General features: G+C 41.2%; 1 protein-coding gene across 2 annotated transcripts in view; it reads right to left on the bottom strand.

The window, feature by feature from the left end:
- Positions 1–19,780: 19,780 nt before the first annotated feature.
- The window catches only part of ABHD17B (abhydrolase domain containing 17B, depalmitoylase), a 37,261-nt gene continuing 34,284 nt past the window's right edge, over positions 19,781–22,757 (bottom strand). For both annotated transcript variants that reach the window (XM_004322103.4, XM_073806215.1), the window contains one exon: positions 19,781–21,316. In XM_004322103.4, coding sequence (XP_004322151.1) covers positions 21,097–21,316 — 220 coding nt within the window. In that variant the 3' untranslated portion in view covers positions 19,781–21,096. The remainder of the gene's footprint in view (positions 21,317–22,757) is intronic.

Below are 22,757 nucleotides of genomic sequence, written 5' to 3' on the forward strand. Positions count from 1 at the left end.
TCACCATACCGAAGGAGCCCATTAGGGTACCTTCTGCAGAACCGGAAGTTTTTCAGGTATCACCTCCAACCCTAAAACATTTAATCTTCCTATGTAATACAGCCTAGCTCCAATACCAGCTGGGACATTGGGAAAGTTGGCCAGTTAATGGGTCTCTAAATTAAAACACCATTTTACAATTGGGCCTGCTATGCCGGAGACAAAAGAAATGGGATGAAATTCCCTCTGTTCAGTTTTTTGTGGCAATACATTAGAACAAAGGCCTTCAAAATGGTTGTGGTAATCCAAGGACCCTCCAGGAAAAGTACTCCCTTTGAGGCAGGTCCCTGGGTAAAGGAGGGCTCATCCAGGTACATGTCCCATTTGCACTTCTGATCTATATAACTGGAAAAATCATGGTAAGGGGTTGAGGGAAGATCCAAAGGGGTTCCTGAATTAGGGGAACATTTCAGACCCATGACCCCATCTGGGCTGACATCCAGAGCCTCCTCGATGTACACTTAACAGGGGAGGAAAAGTCAAAAGCCTGGGAGGAAGCAGACAAAGAGAACAGAAACAATGCAGGTCATGCTATTTTCGGAACAAGGAATCAAGTGGTCCCAGATTACAAACCCAACTGGGATCACCAGGACCATGGGTAAGGGGTGGGAAGACAGAGGCTCACCAATTATAAAAATATCATCCTAAAGGGAATCCAGGCAGCAGGAAAGAAACCTGCCAATTGGCATAAGATAAAGGAGATCTATCAGAAGCCAACAGAAAACTGTTCAGCATTCCTACAGCCTCAGGGAATGCCTCCAAATCTATATTAGCCCTGACCCTGAGTCACTTGGAAGGGAATGCAGTCCTGAGTTCATTTTCAATTCCTAAAGTGCTCCCGACATTAGGCATAAACTCAGAAACTGTTAATAAAACCAGATACCCCTACCTATCTCTTGCCTGGTCAAGGTTGTCTACTGGTGTTTAATAACCGAGATATAGAGAAAAAGTCAGAGGATAAAACGGCCCAGAGGCAAACCTACCTACTAGCTGTTGCCCTCCAATGTCAACCAGTTGGCAAAGGGATCTGTACTAACCGCCCACAGAGACTCGCTTCATTCTCACAGAAAGTCAGAGAAACCTACCCCAGGAAAGGGAAGAAGCCATTTGCAGCCTCACCCCTCCTAAAACTGCAAGACAGTTTAGGGGGTTTCCCGGGGATAGCTGGGTTTTGCCACTTCTGGATGCCTACCTATGGTCTAATAGGTAGGCCCCTATATGAAAAGTTGAAAGGAAAGGATGATCCTTTTGAATGGAATTCAGAATGCAAAGGGGCCTTTCAAGAATTGAAAAAGCAATTACTTCAGGTCCCTGCCCTGGCCCCCCCAGATCTAGCTAAACCCTTTGATCTTTACATTCAGGAGAGAAGGGGAATTGCCCTTGGGATATTAGCTCAAAAGCTGAGACCACTTACTCAGGTGATTGCTTATTTCTCTAAACAATTAGATCAAACTGCTAAGGAGTTGGCTTCTTGCCTGCAGGCAGTAGCAGCTACTGCAGCCCTGCTAAAAGAGGCCGAACAGACAACATTTGGTCAGCCAATCACTATATGGACTCCACACCGGGTTCAGGCTTTAGTAAGTTCTAACAGATATCAGAATAACTATCCCCTGGAAGGTCGATTCAAGTTTAGGCTATGCTTTTAGACAACCCAGTGGCTGCCATAAAAACCTGCCATATGCTAAATCCTACCACCCTGCTCCCCACAGAAATGGGGTCCCTGGAGCATGACTGTATAGAAACCATAGACATGATCTATTCCAGTCGCCCTGACCTAGGAAGTGAGCCTCTCCCAAATGCTGAAGAGGAATGGTTCACAGATGGGAGAGGGGAAAAGGCTAGTGGGATACATAGTGAGGTCTCAGACTCAAGTCACTGAAGCAAGAAGCCTACCCCCAGGGACTTCTTCCCCAAAGATGAAACTGACAGCCCTCACCCCAGCCTTGAAGGTCAGGGAAGATTTTAAATGTTTGCACAGATTCCTGGTTTGCATATGCCCTCCTACACGCAGAGAGAGGTATGCTGACTGCAGAGAATAAACAGGTGAAACATGGCTTAAACATGTTGAAGCTCTTAGGAACAGTACAGCTTCCAAAAAGAGTGGCAGTGATTCATTGTAAGGGTCACCAAAAGGGGGATGCAGAGGAAATAAAGGGAAACAACAAGGTGGACACAACTGCCAAAAGGACGCGGCCTTAGAACAAGTAACTTGGATACTACTCCTCATAGCCTGAAGGCAGATCCATCTAATAATTCTCCAATATACACAAAGGAAGAATTAGACAAAGCCCCAAAATGGGGCTTCAGTAGAGATCTAGGAGGCCATGGGTGGCTAGTTGATGAACAATATTTTCCCCAAACTGCAGCTTGTTAAGCCCATCAGGGAGGCTCATTAAGGAACTCACTACAGGAGAGAAGCCCTATATAACTGATTAGTTGAGGTCATGGTAACTCCTGGCATGAAAAGTGGAATCAGTCAGGTAGTTGAGACATGCCCCAACTGCACAATGAACAACCCCCAAACCAGACCCTTCAGAGGCCCCCAGAGAAGGCCCATGTAGACCAGAGAGATATATCCTGGAGAAGACTGTTAGACTGATTTCACTGTCCTACCGAAAGTACTGGGCAATTTCAGATATCTCTTGGTACTAGTAGACACATTTTCTGGGTAGATAGAAGCATTCCCAGCTAGAACTGAAATAGCAGCTGAAGTAGCTAAGGCATTACTAAAAGAAATAAGCCCCAGGTTTGAGCTCCCAGGATCCTATAAAGCGTTAATGGTCCAGCATTTGTGTCTCAAGTGATAAAGGGGATAACAAGTACCCTGGGCATAAAACGGACCTTGCTCTCAGCCTGGAGACCTCAACCGTCCATCGGGGAAAGTGGAGAGATCCAATCAGACCTTGAAATGGGCCTTAGCCAAGCTATGTCAGGAAACTCAAGAACATTGGATTAAGTTGCTTCTGATTGCCCTTTTCTGCAAGCGGTTAGCCCTAAGGGATAAGTTAAAGTTAAGTGCATTTGAACTCGTGTATGGTAGACCCATTCCCCAAGCCTGAGAAAAGGGACACCTTAACCCACTTGAAATGGAACAACTCAAGTATGCCCTCCAGGCAGGAGAAACGTTGAACGCGCTCACGGAACACGGTGACCAGGTGCTGCCTGCACCCACGACCTGGCCCTATACCCCTTCTGGCCAGGAGACTGAGTGAACCTAAAAACATGGAAAACTGGCAGCCCGAAAGACCAGCGCATCCCTAAGTGGAATGGAACAGAAGTAGTAACAGAAGATGGACCTGAGCCCCTCAGTGCCCTTCAAGAATGAGGAGCAACACACAGGAGGGATCTGTCTCTGGCAAAGCCCATTAACAATTCCAGGGGAATAAAAATAGAATATGGGTAATAAAGTCTAACCTTTTTTTCTTTTCCTTTGTGCTTAGTCTAGTTTCATTTGCTTACAGGGTGCTGCATACAGAGGCCTCACACTTGGCACTTCAGACCAGAGCTCCTGGTGCAAAACAGCGGCGCCCAACACCTCAGCTCAGCCAACTGTGCGCAGAAGTGCTGCGCACGACACTGCAATTCAAGATGGCGGCGGCAGGCCAGGAGTCACGCCGATGCAGCCTCTGGCATCGCGAGAGCCTGAGCCGCACAAATGTGCCTGCCCAGGGAGAACTCGGCCCCCTCCCCTCCCCACTGAGGAGATCCCTATAAAGGAGCCCCGCCCACAGCCTGTCCGGGGAGTGTGTGCTCTAGAGTGAGAACTCCTACCTCTCCGTTCTTTGATCAGAGAATAACGCTTTCCTTTGCTTCTGAACTGAATTCGGTCTCGAAGGACACCAGGCAGGAGGCCGCTCGTTGGGGACTGACTCAGGAGGGTCCGTAACACCAGCACCCTCTGATTCCAGAAGGACAGCCAAGCCTTTGTGCCATTGATGGGCTTATCCCTGAGGACAGCTACATGGATCTTTGTTTTTAAAGAATTCATTAAGGAGACTAAAAGTGGGAGAAAATGAAGGAAGTGTACTTCAAAGGTAGAAGAGGAAAATAATCTTATTTTAGAAGATGGATATATTCCTAAAAACTGGGAGAAGAATTGCAGGTTTGTAAGGTTCAGAAGACTAAGTTTATGGGTTGTTTATGGGAAGGACTGCTGGATTGTCCATAGGAGCTAGGCACGAAGAACCTAGGCCTAAGGGCTCCAGCAAAGTTTCTAATAATTGGGCACCAGCAGAGTGAGCCTCTAGAACCACCACTAGCTCTTTTTTTTTTTTTTAATTATTTATCTGTTTACTTTTGGCCGTGCCGCATGGCATGTGGGATCTTAGTTCCCTGATCAGGGATCGAACCTTTGCCCCCTGCAGTGGAAGTGTGGAGTCTTAACCACTGGACCACCAGGGAAGTCCCAAGAACCACCACTAGCTTTGCATGGCCCGAAAAACGACTTCTGAAGCAAGTATAGACAGAAGCTGCTAATTTAGCTTCGGAGAGAGGAGTAAGGTCTGAAGATTGGCTGTTACTTGACTTTGGTGATTGGGCATTAAACTGGGTTTAATCTGGCTGTCATGGACAAATGAAATCTGTTATATACAAATACATATAATTCATAATATCCAAATATCATCAGCTGCTGGAGGATGTCATCAATAAAGTGTGACTGCCAGTTTGACCTGATTGGTCAACTTTACCCCCTTCCATGTCCTTGGAACGTGTACTCTGATTGCCTTCCCCGTCCTAGAAGCTGCCCAAGGACACAGCCTTACAAAAATGATGTGGTATTGAAACCATCAGGACTGGGTCCATGACTGAATACAGTTAAAAGTTTCTACAGAAACTTTCAAGATTTGGAGGGCGGGTGCAGAGATCTCATCTTTCAGTGGCCCAAGACAGTCCTGGTAAATAAGTTCCCTTGCTTATTGAACCTGCCGCCTTCCAATCAAGAGTGGTCGGCCTCTTTCTTCAGTCTCTTCCTGCCCTCTGCATATGGGGGGTGGTTTCAGATTTTACCCAGGAAGCTCTGGAGGGGGTTCATGAACCAACATCAGCAAAGAGATTCCAGGATTATACCTATGTAGCAGAATGGAGAAAAATGATGAACTTAAATGCTGGTACCATAATTCTTTTTAAGGAGTATCTTAGTTCAGGTCTTCCAAGAAGCAGATGAAATTACATGTGCAATAGATTTACTGGGGAGAAAGACATGAAGTATAAGGGGGAGATGGGCAGAGTAGGCAAGGAGAGCCTTCAGATTGTGATGATCTGATAACTGTGAGAGGAGACCAGAAGGAATAATTTGTAGGATGAGCCTCCTACTGCAGCACAGTTCTGAGAAAGTCTTGGCCAGGTCAACGGGGGCATCCCTTAGCAAATTTCATGGGAATTGAGAAGTCCCATGTCAGGCAAGAATGGCTCGCTCTAATAGCCTCACTGTGCACTCACTGGCTGGGGGCATCTTAGGGGAAGCATAGCCTCAGTGTGTGTAGGGTGTCTGTGTGTGTGTGTGTGTGTGTGTGTGTGTGTGTAAATCAAGGAAAAAAGCTGACTTCCATCTCTGGATCAACAAGATATGAAACAGGTGCTGTGCATGGCAAAGAAAGACAATCTATAACTGAGTCAAGTCTGAAGAAAGAGGAGTTCAGAGCCAGGGTGGTCACTAGAGAGCATAATCTCCCAGAATTCACAGAAACCTTGAGGCAAGCATTGGAAATTCCACAGATTGTGCAGTGAGAGCACTGGATGAATATTGTCTAGCTCTGCCAGGGTCAAGGAACATTGACTGCAAAGGTAAGGTCCTCATGCTTAGCCACTGCCAGAACAAGTATGAGATGTGAAAGACTGGTAAGATTAAAGAAGAGAAGCCAGGACTTCCCTGGTGGCCCAGTGGTTAAGAATCCACGTGCCAATGCAGGGGACATGGGTTCGAGCCCTGGTCTGGGAAGATCCCACATGCAGTGGAGCAACTAAGCCTGTGCGCCACAACTACTGAGCCTGTGCTCTAGAGCCCGTGAGCCACAACTACTGAGCCCACGTGCCACAACTACTGAAGCCTGTACACCTACAGCCCGTGCTCCGCACGCACCTAGAGCCTGTGCTCTGCACGCAACAAGAGAAGCCACCGCAATGAGAAGCCTGTGCACTGCAACAAAGAGTAGCCCCCACTCGCCGCAACTAGAGCAAGCCCGTGCGCAGCAATGAAGATCCAGTGCAGCCAAAAATGAATAAATAAAATAAATTTATTAAAAAAAATAAAGTATTGTACATTATTTTTCCCAGTCTGCCAACAAGTTCTTTGTTTTAAATCTAGCTGGTCTGTTAGCACTATCCCACAACGAACCACCTGCCACAGACCTGGATTGCCTTCTTTTCTCACTTATTCCAATTTCAACTGGTGTTTTGAAGTTTTCCTGAATTAAAAATTACAACAATAATAATCTTTGTATGAATATCTATCTATCTATCTATCCATCTCTCCATCTATCTATCCTTTCATGTGTATTACCTTATTAGATTCTTGAGAAGAAAGACCCAGTAAAGAAAGCTGGTCAGCAGTTATGTTGCAACCACTTACAGATGAGGACATTGAGGTTTAGAGAGGATTGCACAAAGTCACACAGCTAGTAAAATCATTTTAATGTGGATATTTCTTGGTCCAAAGTCCTCCTCCTTTCCATCGTACAACTTTTCTATAGTTTCTTCCATGTAGGTGATTTCCAAGATTCAGTGACTCTAGGAGCTACAAGTATATTTTGAGCAATGGCAGTATCTTTTTAGGAATACCTAAAAGTAGAAGTAGACTCTGAGACAAAAAATTGAGTGCAAGTAGTTTATTTTGGGGGATGAAGGAGACCCTGGAGGGGAATAAGGAAGTGAGACAGGGGGGAAAATATAGCCAATAAAGTCTGTGAAATCATGCAAGCTAGGACTGTGGTGACTGGAGTTTAATCCCTTAATTCCTCTGTGGAAATTCTGGGAGCCTGTGTAGGACACACAGCTCAGAGTTATCCTACCTGGAGGGCAAGGCAACTGGAGTGTGCCCAAGCTCTGGTTAGTCTTTGGTTGAGGGCTGCTTCTAGCCAATTGGATAGCAACCTTGGCTCAGGTAGCAAGAGAAAGCCCTCAAGGAAATAAATACAAGTGCTAGTAGTTGGCAATTGAGCCTGTGTGCACTGAAGTGGTAGGGTGAGATCATATGGGTGAGGCATCAACAGCATCTTATTGGAAGCATCAATGGAGTATTTTATACACAGTCATCATACTCACTTTTCTCTAATCATCATCATCAGAATGGATATAGCACAATAAACTTAAAAGCTCTTTCACATATTATCAAATACTTCTTTGATGTAAGCAGCATTGTGCAGATGGAAAATCTAGGTATAAAAAGTAACTTTGTCAATTGTATTGAACACCTTAGGATGAATACATTTTATCTCCTTCTTGAGAATTTCTCATAATTTAAAAAATGCTTCTTTTCTTATACCGAGTTGATTATTCCAAGTTCCAGTTTTCCTTATTTTGTGAATTTGCACAGCTTTTTTTGATGGGACAGGCATGGAAGCAGGAAAATTCAGGAGGTGTGGGGGATGGAGAACATTTTTGGACCCCCCAGTCTAAAAACCTCTGAGAAATAAGCTAGAACAGCATATTAGAACCTCATTTAAAACAAACAAACAAAAAAAAGATATCAATTGTAATTGGAAAAGATAAGCCATGTATAGATAGAGTTTAAATCAAACAAAATTTGTTCATTTATGCTATGTCACATTATGTAATAGAAGAAATATTTGCTTCATTAAATAGTTTAAATCAAAGTGTTCCTCCTTCCCCCTTCTACAAGTTCTGGTGAGATGAGCTTATTTCAAAGAAGGCACCACTGAGAAGCATTGGGAGAACTCTAGGACAGCCGAAAGAAGATTTTGTATTTATTAGCTTGTGTTTCAGGGTAGCTAAGTGAACAGTAACTCTGCCTGGACAACCCTTTTAATGGGATTGTCACTTCTGGGTTGAACTGCTCTTTCAAAAAATTCTTGCATCGAAATCCACTTGTTCTTGGATAATGCAAAGGAGTGACGCTGCTGCCAACACATTATAATGAGAAAGCAAAGGACACAGATTATAAGAACCTGCAGGGACTTCCCTGGTGGCGCAGTGGTTAAGAACCCGCCCGCCAATGCAGGGAACACGGGTTCGAGCCCTGGGTCCGGGGAGATCCCACATGCCACGGAGTAACTAAGCCCGTGCACCACAACTACTGAGCCTGCGCTCTAGAGCCCACGAGCCACAACTACTGAGCCTCTGTTCTGCAACTACTGAAGCCCGTGCACCTAGAGCCCGTGCTCCACAGCAAGAGAAGCCACCGCAATGAGAAGCCGGCGCACTGCAATGAAGAGTAGCCCCCGCTTGCAGCAACTAGAGAAAGCCCGCGTGCAGCAACAAAGACCCAACGCAGACAAAAATAAATAAGTAAATAAATTAAAAAAAAAAAAGAACTTGCAGAGTTTCTTGTAAGTCATATTTTTGTTTCCTTATAAAGGGAAATATAATATTATGTTTAGAAATTAGAGGGTTTATATTTCAATCCTCCATAAAAGAGATTAAATCTTGTTTATTAACATGCTAGTAATTTATTAAATCTTTAAAGTTAAACATCAAACCACTAACAAATTAAATTTGAATAATTTTTATATCAGTGGAGAAGCACTGTGATTAAAAAGATGTATCAGGATTTTTTTTTTTTAAAGTGAGCACTAAGAATTTACCATTATGGAGTAAATCTTTTCCAAAATCATGAGATTTCTATTTCAGCTGACCCAGTGTTATTTGTCTTGCCTCCAGCCTTTCTAGTTTAACTCTCAAAACTAAGAACACAAAGGCAGCATGTTTGGGGACAATAGGACACTTTGGAGCCAAAGTGTCACAAGAGCAGGGAAGGATTGGAGGAGACAAAAGGTGCATTTGCTCCCGTTTGCTATGGTTCATCCAGCTGTTGCTGCCTTCCTGGTAGGACCATTATTTTAAGGCGCAACAGACAGTAATTTTGGTTGCTTTAGATTCTGTCATATAAATATGACCAAAGTAAGACATGAGCCAGCTTTTATCACAGAGTTGCACAGACTCAAATTGCTCGCTGCAAATTCATTTGTAAATTGGCATATTATCAAGAATAAAAACTCCCTAAAAATTATCTAAAAGTAGTTCATGGCCTGACCCTCTTCATTTCTAGATAGAGATCCACTTTTAGAACATAACCTTTTATACTTTTATATTCCTCTAGAGCACTAAAAATATTCCCACTTAGGATTATCATTTAATCTTCACAGTAAACCTCCAAGGTCAACAGAGTGAATACTATTAATATCCCCTTTAACTGATGATGAAACTGTGGCTCCAAGAGATTCATTAGTATGTCTGAGTTTTCAAAACCTACCTACCCTCTCTTCTCCCCTTGTACTGTTAATTTTGCTATTTTCTTCTCTAATATAATAATTTAAAGAAACGGAAAATATGAAGTCACAGCTCTGAATTATGAGGCTATTCTATAAAACTTTCAAATGAAGAAAAGGAAAAGTCTTACCTCCTTGGAACATTTTCTTCCCTTATATTAATTTAGGTGTCAGGGAGCTTTTAGTTACCAAGAAAGGTAAAGATATATAAAGAGGGGAAGATACATTCTCTGCCTTTCAGAGATTTTCAATCTAACAGATAAGAAGGTAGCAGATAGCTTCTTGGAAGGCAGATCTGTCTCTCTGGGAATCTTTTTTTTTTTTTTTAATGCGGTACATGGGCCTCTCACTGTTGTGGCCTCTCCCGTTGCGGAGCACAGGCTCCGGACGCGTAGGCCCAGCGGCCATGGCTCACGGGCCCAGCCGCTCTGTGGCATGTGGAATCTTCCCGGACCGGGGCACGAACCCGTGTCCCCTACATCAGCAGGCACACCCTCAACCACTGCGCCACCAGGGAAGCCCAATCTTCTTTTTTTTTAAACAATGCTCTGCATAACACCCCGTTTAGAGAACTACCTAGAACTGGTAGGATCAAAAGGGATAGTACAGTGTCCAATAGCTCTTCTGTCTTACTCTAAGCGTTCTTGGAGAGGGGCTTCGAGTAGATGACTTCTGGGAAACATTGGAAAGGATCTGAAACAATGGTGCAGCCACAACAGCTACTGTTAGCTTTCCTTACGAGTCCTTTTACATTCTTTTAATCATTATTTTTGCTTATTTCTCTTAGGCTCTGAAGCACAAACATTCAGAGACAAAATGTGACCAAAATAAGGGCTTAATGAGTGCTAAAGAGGCAAAACAAATTCCTAATCACACTCCCCCCCCCCATTTTAGCCTGTTTCCAGCATCTTGAAACCAGTTCTACACTATTTACTCATATTCAAATTAACTTTTTTTTTTTTTAATTCAAGACCCATTTATTCTCTAGTTCTGCCCACATGGAGACACCCTCCTTGAAAAGGCGTTGAATCCTTCCGTTCACTTTAACACCTTGTGCTGAAAACATGTGTTCCGAGGTTTCAACTATGAGATCCACATTCTTAAAGCACTAATTCTTAAACCTCATCTAGATTTCTCCCCTTGGATGGGGGGAGATGACCCAAACACAGAGAAGAACAGCTCAGGACCGTGGGCTCTGCTCACCCAGAAGACTTTGCAGCTCCCCTGACCACCCGGCTGGAGCCAGGATTAGGGCCCTGAGACAAGGGGCACCTGGTGGGCTGCCACCTGCTGGGCTGCTGCCACAGCCACCAGCCCCCTAACTCCTGTCCTCTTCACTAGGCTGGCTGTCACCTCTAGTTTCCCTGGAGTTTGGGGATTCCAGACGGTCTCTGCTCACACTTCTGTATCACGCCTGCTGCCTCAGAACTGCCGATCCACACCAAGGGGGAAAAGCACACAGAACTGCTTTTCAGCACACCAACGTTCCACACAAAAGTTATTCTATAAGCCTGCAGGTTCTTTTTCATCAGAGGACATTCCCAAGGCCATGACTTCCCCCGGCTCCCCACTGCCCTTACCAGCAGACTGGACTTGCGTGGCCGCCGTGCTGAGTCGGGCACACACACCCCGCACCCCCCACCCCCCACCGCCACCCCGGCTCCACTCCAGCACACTCTCCTGGAGAACTGAGGACGGTGCCCTGGCCTCATCAGCAGGATCTGTCCCGAAGCCAGTCCTAGAGTGACAAGAGCCACACCTGCAGGTCTATTCCACTGACCAGCCGCACAGGACCGAGCTGGGCCTACGGACCTTGGTCTGGGTTGTGTCGGCTGGTCGTTCTTGCCTAGGTTCACAGGCCAACAGCCGCCGTCCTTCCTTCCCTGCTCATCACCGCACCAGCGGCTCACTCCTACCTGCTTCCGTCACACGCCTGGCAACCTCGTGTTCGGGGCCAGCCAAGAACTGAGACCCCAGCAGGCCCCTAGTTCCCAGCAGGCAAACTCCCCATTGAACTACTGCTGCCTAGCCGTGTTCTGGAGGCTTCAGAGCCGGGAAAGTGCGAAGAGCATAGCAGGCCGCGGCGCTCCTACCCCGGACCCCGTGATGCTCCGCGGAGGCGCCGGATCCTCGCCGCACCACCACCCGCAACACAAGCGACCTCTGCGCTCGCCTGTCCCGCGGCCCCGGGCGCACCTCTGGCCACCGCGACCCTGGACGGGGACGCGGGCGCAGGGCTCGGACGGCGGCGGGCGCTGGGTTGGGCGGGGACCCAGGCAACGGCCCTGAGGCCGCGCGGACCCGCCAGGCCCTCCTCCGTCCCCGCCGCCCGGAAAAGCTCAAATTAACTACTAACCGAGTCTTTTTCTTTCTTTTTTTCAACGTTGTTCTTTAAGTATCTCATGAATTGCAAAATATTCCTTAATTGGCAAGGTGTTTGGACTCATACTTACCCTGCCTTGCTCTGATTATGTAGCTTTGTTTGGAAGGATACCGGACTCTTAATCGCCCTACCCACCATGTTGCGCTGGTTACAAAATTCCTGAGCCCACTTGGGCGACGCCCACCTGGGCCATGGGACCTGTCCTAAACTAGGAAAGGCATCTGGCCAGTCCCACTCCCACCCTATAGAAGGAAGGTATATGTGCCTCGACTAATCAGTAAACGAAATTTTCACCTCGGACCATTCCTTTGTTTTCTGGCTATAAAAACTGATCAATAGCACATGTTTGGGCTCACTCTCCCAGACTACTAGGAAATCTGCCCGCAGTTCTGGCAGCGACCTTTCCCTCTAATAAATTCTATCTTCTTTACATTCTGCCTTGTGTCTGGAAATTCTTTTCCAACTCGCGTTAGGACCACGACAGTTCTATTCCGTGTTCGTTGATGTTTGCAATAGCTCAACCTTTCGTCTTCATGATTCTAAAGAGAGCACTTTCAAATCCATCGTTCCAGTCAATGATGGCTATTAATTAGTGCTAAGCTCAAGGCTGGTTGATGCATGCTACCACTTCATATGTTCTCTTCGGTTTCTCAGATTGGTAGTAAGTCATTTAGAAGCTACTGTTTCAACATTGGCAAAAGTTGGAAATGGTATGTTGCTCTGTTTCTTGAAAATTCATGACTTTAAAAAAAAAAAGAAACAGAAGATAACAGCAGTAACATTCACCAGAGAGCAAGCTCCTAGCAGCCAGCCCTAGAAATCCAGATCTTCTGGATAGAATCCGATCGGCTGGGCAGCCAGAAACTAATTCTTATCTCAGGGTGGGGGTAGCTTTGGTCTTGGCTGTCTGCCTGTAGCTCATAGCAGAGTCAGGGCCTTAAGCCGAGCCACGTTGCTCTTAATTTAGACATAATTTAATAAGTTCAGTTTTCTGATATCCTAGATCATCTGAATAGAAACACAGAAACAGCAAGTTAGAGCAGAAAAAACAAGCTCACAGTAGCATGTAGTGACAGTTAAGACAGTGAAAGGACAACAGAGGAAATTGGAAAGCAAACATAAAAATCTAAAAAGTAAAGCAGCCTGGGGCTCGTTAACATAAGAGCAGATGACTAATTCTGTAATCTTTGCAGCCCTGGAACTGAGAGTACCAGGAGAGGACAGAAAGAAAAAAAACTTTTGAAAAATGGCAAAAACTTCTCAAATTTATTGAAGAACAATAACCTACACATCCAGGAAACTCAACAAGCTCCAAGTATAAATGCAAAGAGATCACAAATAGACACATCATAATACAAAACACTAAAAGGCAAAGACAAGGAGAAAATCTTGAAAAAACCTAGAGAAAAACATTGCATCACTTAAAAGGAAACAGCTCACTTCTGGCTTATTAAGAAAATCATAAGGAAGAGAACATACATGTACAGTACTGTACTGTCTTTATTGATACCACAGGTTTATATTGTCAGTTTACAAGATGAATCATCTCTCTGCCAATACCTATATCAGTATTGTCTTATATGACACAAAATACTGTAGATGTTATATGTATTACTAACACTAAATATCAAAACTGAAAAGATAATGTGAGAAAGAAATTCGTATTTATTTACAGGTATAACGATTCATGCATTGATAACAAAGAAGCAGCAATATGTTTGCTTTATGGTAGCCTAGTGTAATCGCTACAGTTGCTTCAAGGTAGACTAGCCTATACACAAATGAATGAACTGTTATCAAAATTGTTATGGTATACAGTATTATGATCCTATTCATAATACAGTATTGGAAACAGTTATATTAAAAAAACCCCACTTACCTGTGATGATAAGCTGATATGTATTTTCTCCAAATATGAGAGAGAAGCATACTGTACAGTAGTGTAATTCTTTGAAAGCAAAGTCATAAAACAGTAAGAAAACTAACACATTATTAATTTTATATTAAATATTACTCACCTTATGCCTATGTAAGGATAGGCTATCTACTTCAATACAAGTCTTGCACACGATGTTCTATATGATGGATACTCAGGCAATGATAATGATGACACAAAAACGTCTCATACAGTTCTTGTCGTACAGTTATTAGACTTTCACATGAAGACACTCATACACAACAGATAAGTTTATTAACTATATGGCGTAATGATTATTTACGATTCACTAAGAGGAAGTGAATCATCATAAAGTTCTTCATCTGCATCTTCTTCATTTTGGGTAGGCTGAGGAGGAAGAGAGGTTGGTCTTGTTTTTTCAGGGGTGACAGAGGCAAAAGAGGTGGAGGAGGTGTGAGGGGAGGCAGGAAAGGGAGGCGCACTTGGTGTAACTTTCTGCAAATACACTGTAATTTCTTTCTGATTTTTGCTTTTTCATTTCTTTAAAAATGTTTCCATATGGTACCAATCCTTCCTCCACCATTTGCTTTAGTTTCAGTGCCCATATCATAGAAGGTCCATGTCATAAAAGAAGTCAAAAGCAGTCATGAATAATCAGAACCCTTCTGCCAGTTGTCTAGTGTCAGTTTGTTTTCTGGCACTGCTTCCTCGACATCTTCTTCCTCATTGTCTGGTACTGGTTCGGAAGCACTCTGCCTGCCCCATCAAATTGTCTTCTGTTAATTCCCCGGGTGTGGTGTCTATTAGCTCTTGAATTTTTCTAATATCCATATCTTGAAATTCTTCACCCCCACTTTTTTGCCATATTCACAGTGTCTTTCATGATTTCCTTGACTGGTTCTGTCGTAAATTCTGTGAAGTCATGCACACATCTGAACAGTTTTCTCCAGCAGGAACTTATTGTTTTGGGCTTGATGACTTTCACAGCTTTTTCCATAATGATGGCATCTTTAATGGTGTAATCTTTCCAGACTTTCATGATGCGCTATCAGGGTTCTCTTCTATAGTGTTGACAATCCTTTTCCATAGAGTACCATGTGTAATGAGCATTAAAAGTCCTTACGACTCTCTGATCTAAGGGCTGAATAAGACGTTGTGTTTGGGGGCAAGTAGACCACTTTGACACCTTCACACGTTGAAATCATTGGGTTCTGGATGGCCAGGGGCATTGTCCAATATCAAAAGAATTTTAAAAGGCAGTTCCTTACTGGCAAGGTACTTCCTGAATTCAGGGACGAAGCATCAATAAAACCAGTCCAGAAAAACAGTTCTCATTGTTCAGGCTTTCTTGTAGTGCAATCAAAGGACTGGCAGCTGGTATCTATATTTTCCCTTCAAGGCTTGGGGGTTAGCAGCTTTATAGACAAGGGCAGTCTGGAACATAAACCCAACTGCATTTGCACAAAACAGTAACCTATCCCTTCTTGTCTTAAATCCTGGTGCTCATTTTTCTTCCTTACTAATAAATGTCCTTTGTGGCATTTTTTCTTTCTCCTCAATGATATTGGTATTCTTTCTCCTCAATGATTTTCTTAATGGCATCTGGGAACTTGTTTGCTGCCTCTTGGTTGGGAGGAGCTACTTCTCCTGTTATCTTGGCATTTTTAAAGCCAAACTTCTTTCTAAAAATTATCAAACTATCCCTGGTGGCGCAGTGGTTCAGAGTGCACCTGCCGATGCAGGGGACACGGGTTCGTGCCCCGGTCCAGGAAGATCCCACATGCCGCGGAACGGCTGGGCCCGTGAGCCCCGCGTACCGCAAACAAACAAACAAACAAACAAAAACATAGCAACATAAAAAGTTACCTTTCTAAGGAAAGGAAAAAACTCACCCACAATCCTATTACCTCAACACAATAATTTTTCTTTGTATTTATTCTCTTCTGGTTTTATTCCAGAGGAATTTACATTTTATTTTATGGAGGTATAACCATTTATATTTTTATTTTTTCAGTTGATATTACACTGGATACTTCAGCAAGTTTAATTATCATTTTTGATAGCATCACATATATTCAGAGATATATAAGCTATTTTCTCATGTCTCGCTCCCATCTGCCCATTCTATTTTCTATTGGTGGACTTAGAAGGCTCAAGATTTTCAGATTCAAACCAGCTAGGAAAATATAGCAAAATGTAAAACTTCGGTGAAGTAATATAGCCTCTTACTTTACCAAAGCTTTAAAACTGAACTTACACAATTTGAAATTAAGTGTTTAAATATAAATACAAGTTTCATCTGAATAAGATGTTTTTTTCCATCTAATATTTATAATGTAAAATGCTATTAGAAGTTGAAAGTTTTGATTTATAGTCTATGAATCCACCATACTCTGCAGGTAATCTGAAAAAGAGCATTACATTTAAAATGTTTGATTCAGATAGCCCTATATTCATAAAGCTACCTGCTACCTTTATTACCTCAACTAATATACTGCATTAAGCAGTAATTTTGGAAAAAGAAAGTTCAACTCTAAATTAATCAAGTAGTACAATAGTTGAAATTTGCATTTTTATCAGCACGTACAAAATATCACAAATTATTTTAAAACAGCTTTTCTCCCAATTTTTCTAATATAAGTATGTCATTTCTTAAAGCATACTATTAAATTGTTTTTCTAGGAGTGTTATAGTTGTATTATGCAAGTTCAGTACGTGGCCTACAGGAGGAAATAGAGGGAGAAAAATAATTTAAGGTCCATCTGGCTTCTAATGTGATAACCAGTTTAACAGACTTCAGCTCACTGATATTTATAAAGACTCTATGCTTTACTTCCTGTTCTCCCCCCATCCCACCCCGGCCAAACTCTGTCAAGTGGGTCACTTCCAGGATAGAGGTATTTGCTTCCTTCCTTAGCATTACTCAACCAATTCAGCCAGAGGCATAACCATTTATAGATGCAGTAGAGACCTCTCCGTTCTGCAAATTATAACTCAGTTCCAGCTATCATATGCATAATTCCTTTTTTGGTTACTGGACATTTGGGATATACATTATTGTTAGAACGCAACATGCTGTCATGTATTTAAACATACTGCCTGTTTTAAACCAAAACAACACACTTAAAGCCCATCCATCACCAACTAGTAACAACCGCTTTGATGCTTTTTTTCAACATAACTGCTTATTCTTGGCATGCTATAATTTGTAGTAAATGTGCTGCTGAAGTAAACATTTGATTGTTTATCCATGTGACTATAGTTACCATCTTCACTAGGCTTTAACACACCAAATAGCTGTTACTGAGCCTTGTAAAATGGATTATTGTTAAATACTTTAAATATAGAAATAATTTGAGAAATGTTAAAGATACAACCTATCAATTTGCTATTCAATGAATAACTAGCTGATATGGAGAACTCTAGGAGCCATTTAAAAAATACTTATGATTAATGTTGGAGAGCAAATAAGTTTATGCTGTATTATAGCTCAAAATGATCATTGATATATTAGTCCAGATAAATTTGGTTAAGAGAAGATAATGAGAGATAGTACAACTCTTGACAATTAGATTGTAGACCTTGGCAAAGTAACTTCTCGTTTGGGCTTCCTCACTTGTAAAATGAAGGGATTAGGCTTTATTGTCTAAAGTTTTTAAGATTTAAGAGTTTATCTGACTTCCCATAATAGCTGTTTTTGAAGTTAAGTTTTTGCCATATAGAATGTCTGCTTGCACCAAGAACATCCTATTTACGTGACAATTGATCTCAGTTTACAATTAAAAATTCATTTTCATTTATTAAGCTTTCTTAAAGTGAGCAAAACGTATATATTTATAGAAATCACCAAGAAAAAAACTACTGTGGAATATATTCTTAGCTGGAATATAGAACTGGTGATATTTAAGTTAGAAGTCTGGGGAAACTGTGAAGATGATAAATCAATTTATTTAAGTTCTTATTCTGCTCATTGTAAGATATTGTAGGAGTTATGTACACTGCTGACCCTTATCCCAGGATTAACATTGCTATTCAAATTGCACAATGATGGTATGCACAAAAGCCACATATTGAAATATATTATTGGGGCTACTCTAGTCAAGGAAGGTTAAAAACTAATATGAGTCATTACATATGAGTGGGGCTGAGATTTTCACATTACATTAAAAATGTAAGGGATTAATCAGTTCCATCTTTTCATTTCTAGTAGGAAGTTGTGGTCCAAAGAAGTGAATTGCCAAGGTCACAGATCTAATTACTGTCAGTTGAGAAGAGTGCCCAGATCCGATTGCCAATTCTACATCATACTGTCCTTCTCCTAGATGCCAGAGCAGGCAATCCTTTGATTAGGTATAACTCCAAATGGAATATAAAATCTTAAAGGCACTTTAGAGACAGTCCATGTAGCTCAACTTCTCATTTAAATCTGAAATTTCTTCTGTAGCACCGTGTCAGATGTCATTCAGCTTCTACTCCAGCGGTTAACATACTCATTTATCCTTCAGAGGTGATCCCTTTCCTTGATGGACAAAAAGCCATAAATTCTTTGAGCTCTAATCTGCCATTTTGCAACTTTCACCTAGTTCCACCGAGCCAAAAAGGGTAAATTGTACATACCTGTCAAATATGTGAAAACAGCTATCATTCCTTAGTGATAATAATCCTTCAGTTATTCTTTGGGTTTCAGTTTATGGGATTCTTCCCAACTTGGTAAAACACCCCAGGATTTGCTCTAATTTGTGAATATCCTGTCACTGCATCCTGAAATTATTGCAGATGTGGTTTGACCAGCACTTTGTATATAAGATTTATTTCCCCATGATCAATTTTTCATCACCATCATCTTACTTCAGGTTGTAAACAATTGGCTCAAATATTATTTCCAGCAAGTTAAAATCTCTAGATATTTTTCTTAAATTATGTTTTTCCTCCATAGTTTTTTTTAAAAAAATTGATTAATTTATTTTTGGCTGTGTTGGGTCTTCATTGCTGCGTGCAGGTTTTCTCTAGTTGTAGCAAGCGGGGTCTACTCTTCCTTGTGCTGGGCGGGATTCTCATTGGGGTGGCTTCTGTTGTTGCAGAGAACGGGCTCTAGGTACACACACTTCAGTAGTTGTGGCTCATGGGCTTAGTTGCTCCATGGCATGTGGGACCTTCCTGGACCAGGTATCGAACCCGTGTCCCCTGCATTGCAGGTGGATTCTTAACCCCTGCACCACCAGGGAAGCCCCCAGATATTTTTCATCTATAAGCTCTTGACAAGTGTAGTTTCATATTTTTTTCAACGGTTTTCTACTATTTCTAGAATGATGATACCATATGTGATCGTGCCGCTAACTAGCTTGTCAGCCACCACCCTCATCCCTCTGCCATCATTTCCCCTTGACCTCTGACCAGTGTTCTTAATTTCAAACGCACCATCCTTCCTCTAGGCTTCCACATACTGTTCCCCTCAGACAACCCAGGCCCAGTGTTTTCCTAGTCATCCTTCAAAGCTCAGTTCAAATACCACTTCTTTGTGGGACTCCTCCTTGCCCTTCTTCCCATGTTCGCTCAAGAGCACCTTTTACCTATTATAATACCCTACAAAGCTCCTTCAGCCTTATACAAACAGTAATAATACTTGTGCAATAAGGTGTCTGTCTCAGTTACACTGTGAAGGCTGTGAGGACAAGGTTGATGTCTATCTTTATCTGGCATAGGGTTTTGAATGATTTAAACATTCAATAAGTATCTGTTGAATGAATGAGTGAATACTGAATTAGTGTGATCAATATTTTGATTTTCCCAGGTGATCAAAGAAAACAGTTAAACTCTAGGGTGTATGTTGTACAAAGAAGGGAACGTATAGGCTTTAAGACAATCTTGAGAAGGAAAAACGTCTCTAAAAGAAAGAAGGAATAATAAAATTTAGGAAACTATAGATCTATGTACTATAAAGATGAATGGTATATTTTTTTTTTAGTCCTTGTACTAAGTAGGGAGTGAGGAGCATGGAAGAAGAAAAACAAGCACAGCTGAGTGGCATATTTTTGTTTTACTGTTAATTTGACACATCTGAACCAAAGCATTCACAATACTTGATATACTTTGAAGAGAGTCATACACTATAGTCTTAGACATAACCACAGAACAAGCAGAACAATTAAAACTACATAAGGCCTTAAAATATATCCACAGTGTGTATTATTTCAATATTCATTCATTTACAAATTAGACTACATACCATTAATTTTATTTTTATTTTTCTTTCATTGTTTTATTCAAGCAGGATTCATTCAAGGAAAGGCAACTTAGTTTTTGTGTGAGCTTTATTTTTTTCACTACATTCGTTAATATAAAAGTTATGATGTTTTCTTATCTCCTGCATCCAGGAGTAAATCCATGAAATTCTCAGATAGTAATCCAAAACAACAGGTCCTATTCTTAAAAATAGTCAAAGTGAAAAGGGATCAAATAGCCAGTCTGTTTGTGGTCTTAAAGAACATCTAATGGACTTTCAGGTTTTCTAACAGTGACAGTATTGCATTTCTACGAGATTAGTCAAAATTTAAAACAACATTGCGTACAAAATTATTCTTGAAGCTCTAAATGCCTTTTAAATTACTAAAATGAAAATTTTAAGTAGTTGCCTCACAGTACCAAACTTATAAATCAAAACTCGTTAAAATTCAGTGCTATTGTGACTTTATCATTTACAAGGTAACTAGTGGGTAAATTAACAAATGGCATAAAAATTAAGACTTACATCTTTTTTTTTAAAGGAGAAAATGTATGATAACCAGGGAATACAGAAAATTCAATGTATTTTACAATAAAATAACCTTTAAATCTCTATCCCTGTACAACAGGGTTTAGGTCATCTTTAGTGAACTTGCATGTTTTCATACGGTTTATTGAGTACTTTAATTGTTTAAGATATACAGCTTTTTATTGAAAGAATATTACATTTGTATACCAGGATAAGGTTTAGTACATTGAGATGTTTTAAAAATATTTATAAATTTGTTTCTGATATGCAAAAGCATTTGGCAATACTTTCATAGCGTTTGATCTTACAGAATTAAAATTTCATACAGTACTCATCTTGATGTTTAAAAAAAAAAAATTCACAGAAAAAATATAAATTACATAGCCTGACTGCATGATATTGTTATTTCCAGTTTCTAGTTTGGTAATTAAAACCTTCATTAAGTCTGTTAACAAATCATTACCTGTACATTTATGAAGGCAACTGACATGATTTGCAAACAAAACCTTCAGGTTTTATGTTATTTACCAAAGAGTGCAGTTCAGCAAGAAAGAAAACCCAGTATGCAAATTTTCAGAATATTTTACAAATTTACCAGTTCCTGTGACACAAACTGTTTCAATCTTTCAAGATACTGTCCATAAAGTTCCACATCATTGTGACCTGCCCCTTCAACCCAAAGAGGCTCCACAGGTCTTTGGCAACGCTCAAACAATGCGAGGCCGTGTGAGAAGTCAATGACTTCATCTTCAGTCCCATGAATTATTAATACTGGAGAGGTAATCTTAGAGATTTTGTCAATGCTGTAGGGAAAGAGGAGGAAAGAAGTCAACAAATTAAGTATGAAAAGGAAACAAAAAAAATTTTCTTGTGCTATATTAGATAATTTAAATATCAGAACCATCTTTGAATCAATTCAGAAGGGATAGATACCTCTTGGATTTCAAATATGATTCAAAAGTCATCTTTACATTACTCCCTACCTTAAGATTATCTGAGAAAGTTAACTTCATGCACTTCTGTTTTGAGGGAATCACTCAATCATTATAGTCATCCTACTTCGCCTTTCTACAATGTTGATATTTTAGCACAGAAACTTAGGTTGCAAGGAGAGGAAGAAACCAAGGACCATTTCAGCTATGTGCTAACTTCATACCTCTCTGCATTCATATTTTTTTCTCCCTCCCAATATCCTACTAAAATGATAAGCAAAATATTTTTTTTGTTTTGGGTATTTACTACAAAAATAGGAAGAATAAAATAAAACATAACATTTTGGAGCTGGAAAGCAGATGAATATGTGAGATAACAGATTAAAAGTATAGGAGAAAACATAATTTTTAAGAGGACAGAAGGGTAAAGTGAAGAACCAATCCAATTTATATCATGGAATACCCCCAGAAGGCTAGGAACTGACATGCAGATAAAGGCGGGTGATTCAAATCTACAGAAGTTGTTCAAAGTCTGTTTAAGAAATAGTGTCCTGCACCCCCGCCCCACCCCCCCAGTTCTTTTCTTTCCTCCCTTTTGCAGCTGGGTAAATGCCCTCTACCTAAAACTGGAGGGTTTGTGGACTAGGGGATTGCCTGACACAGTTTAAGGCAGAGGTATCAAATAGCAAGTAAACATATACATGTTGTCTGCTATGAACCCATTTTCCCTACTGGGCTCCCAGAATGCTGGCAGCCAAGCCTCCACCTTTTAAGAGATAGTTGTAGTCAGAGTCTTCTTTGGAGACTATATATCTGCCTTAAGAGGAAAGATAAATACTGACATCGGGGTGGGATCCCCAACTAACTGGCTTGGCCAGATCACTGGATAGTGAAACTCACAGTCAACAAGTCTTAATTCCCCACACTTCAGCTCAGCTCTTTAGTTCCTTACTCTTCCATATGAGCACACAAATAAGAATTATCAGACATCAGAGGAGATGTCACTTTACATATAAGACAAGGATCAAAATAAACAGTAAAAAAGGGCAACTTGGAAGAGACAAACAATACAAAGAAAAAACCTTACGAAGAACAAGTTTTAAAAATTTTCTGATAGAAAGAGGCGCAAGGCATAACTACAAAATGAGGACAGAATCTTGAAAAAGAAGAAAATCATCAATGAAATAATTCAAGGCAGCATTTGGTAAGGAAAAAATGCTTGGGTATATTATTTGCTGTCAACTCTTCAATAGTAGAGGAATTAAATAAAAAAGGAAACGTATGATCTTTTTCAAACAGTTTACTGTTAGTG

This window comes from Tursiops truncatus, chromosome 6, assembly GCF_011762595.2.
Source record: "Tursiops truncatus isolate mTurTru1 chromosome 6, mTurTru1.mat.Y, whole genome shotgun sequence".
Lineage (NCBI taxonomy): Eukaryota > Metazoa > Chordata > Mammalia > Artiodactyla > Delphinidae > Tursiops > Tursiops truncatus.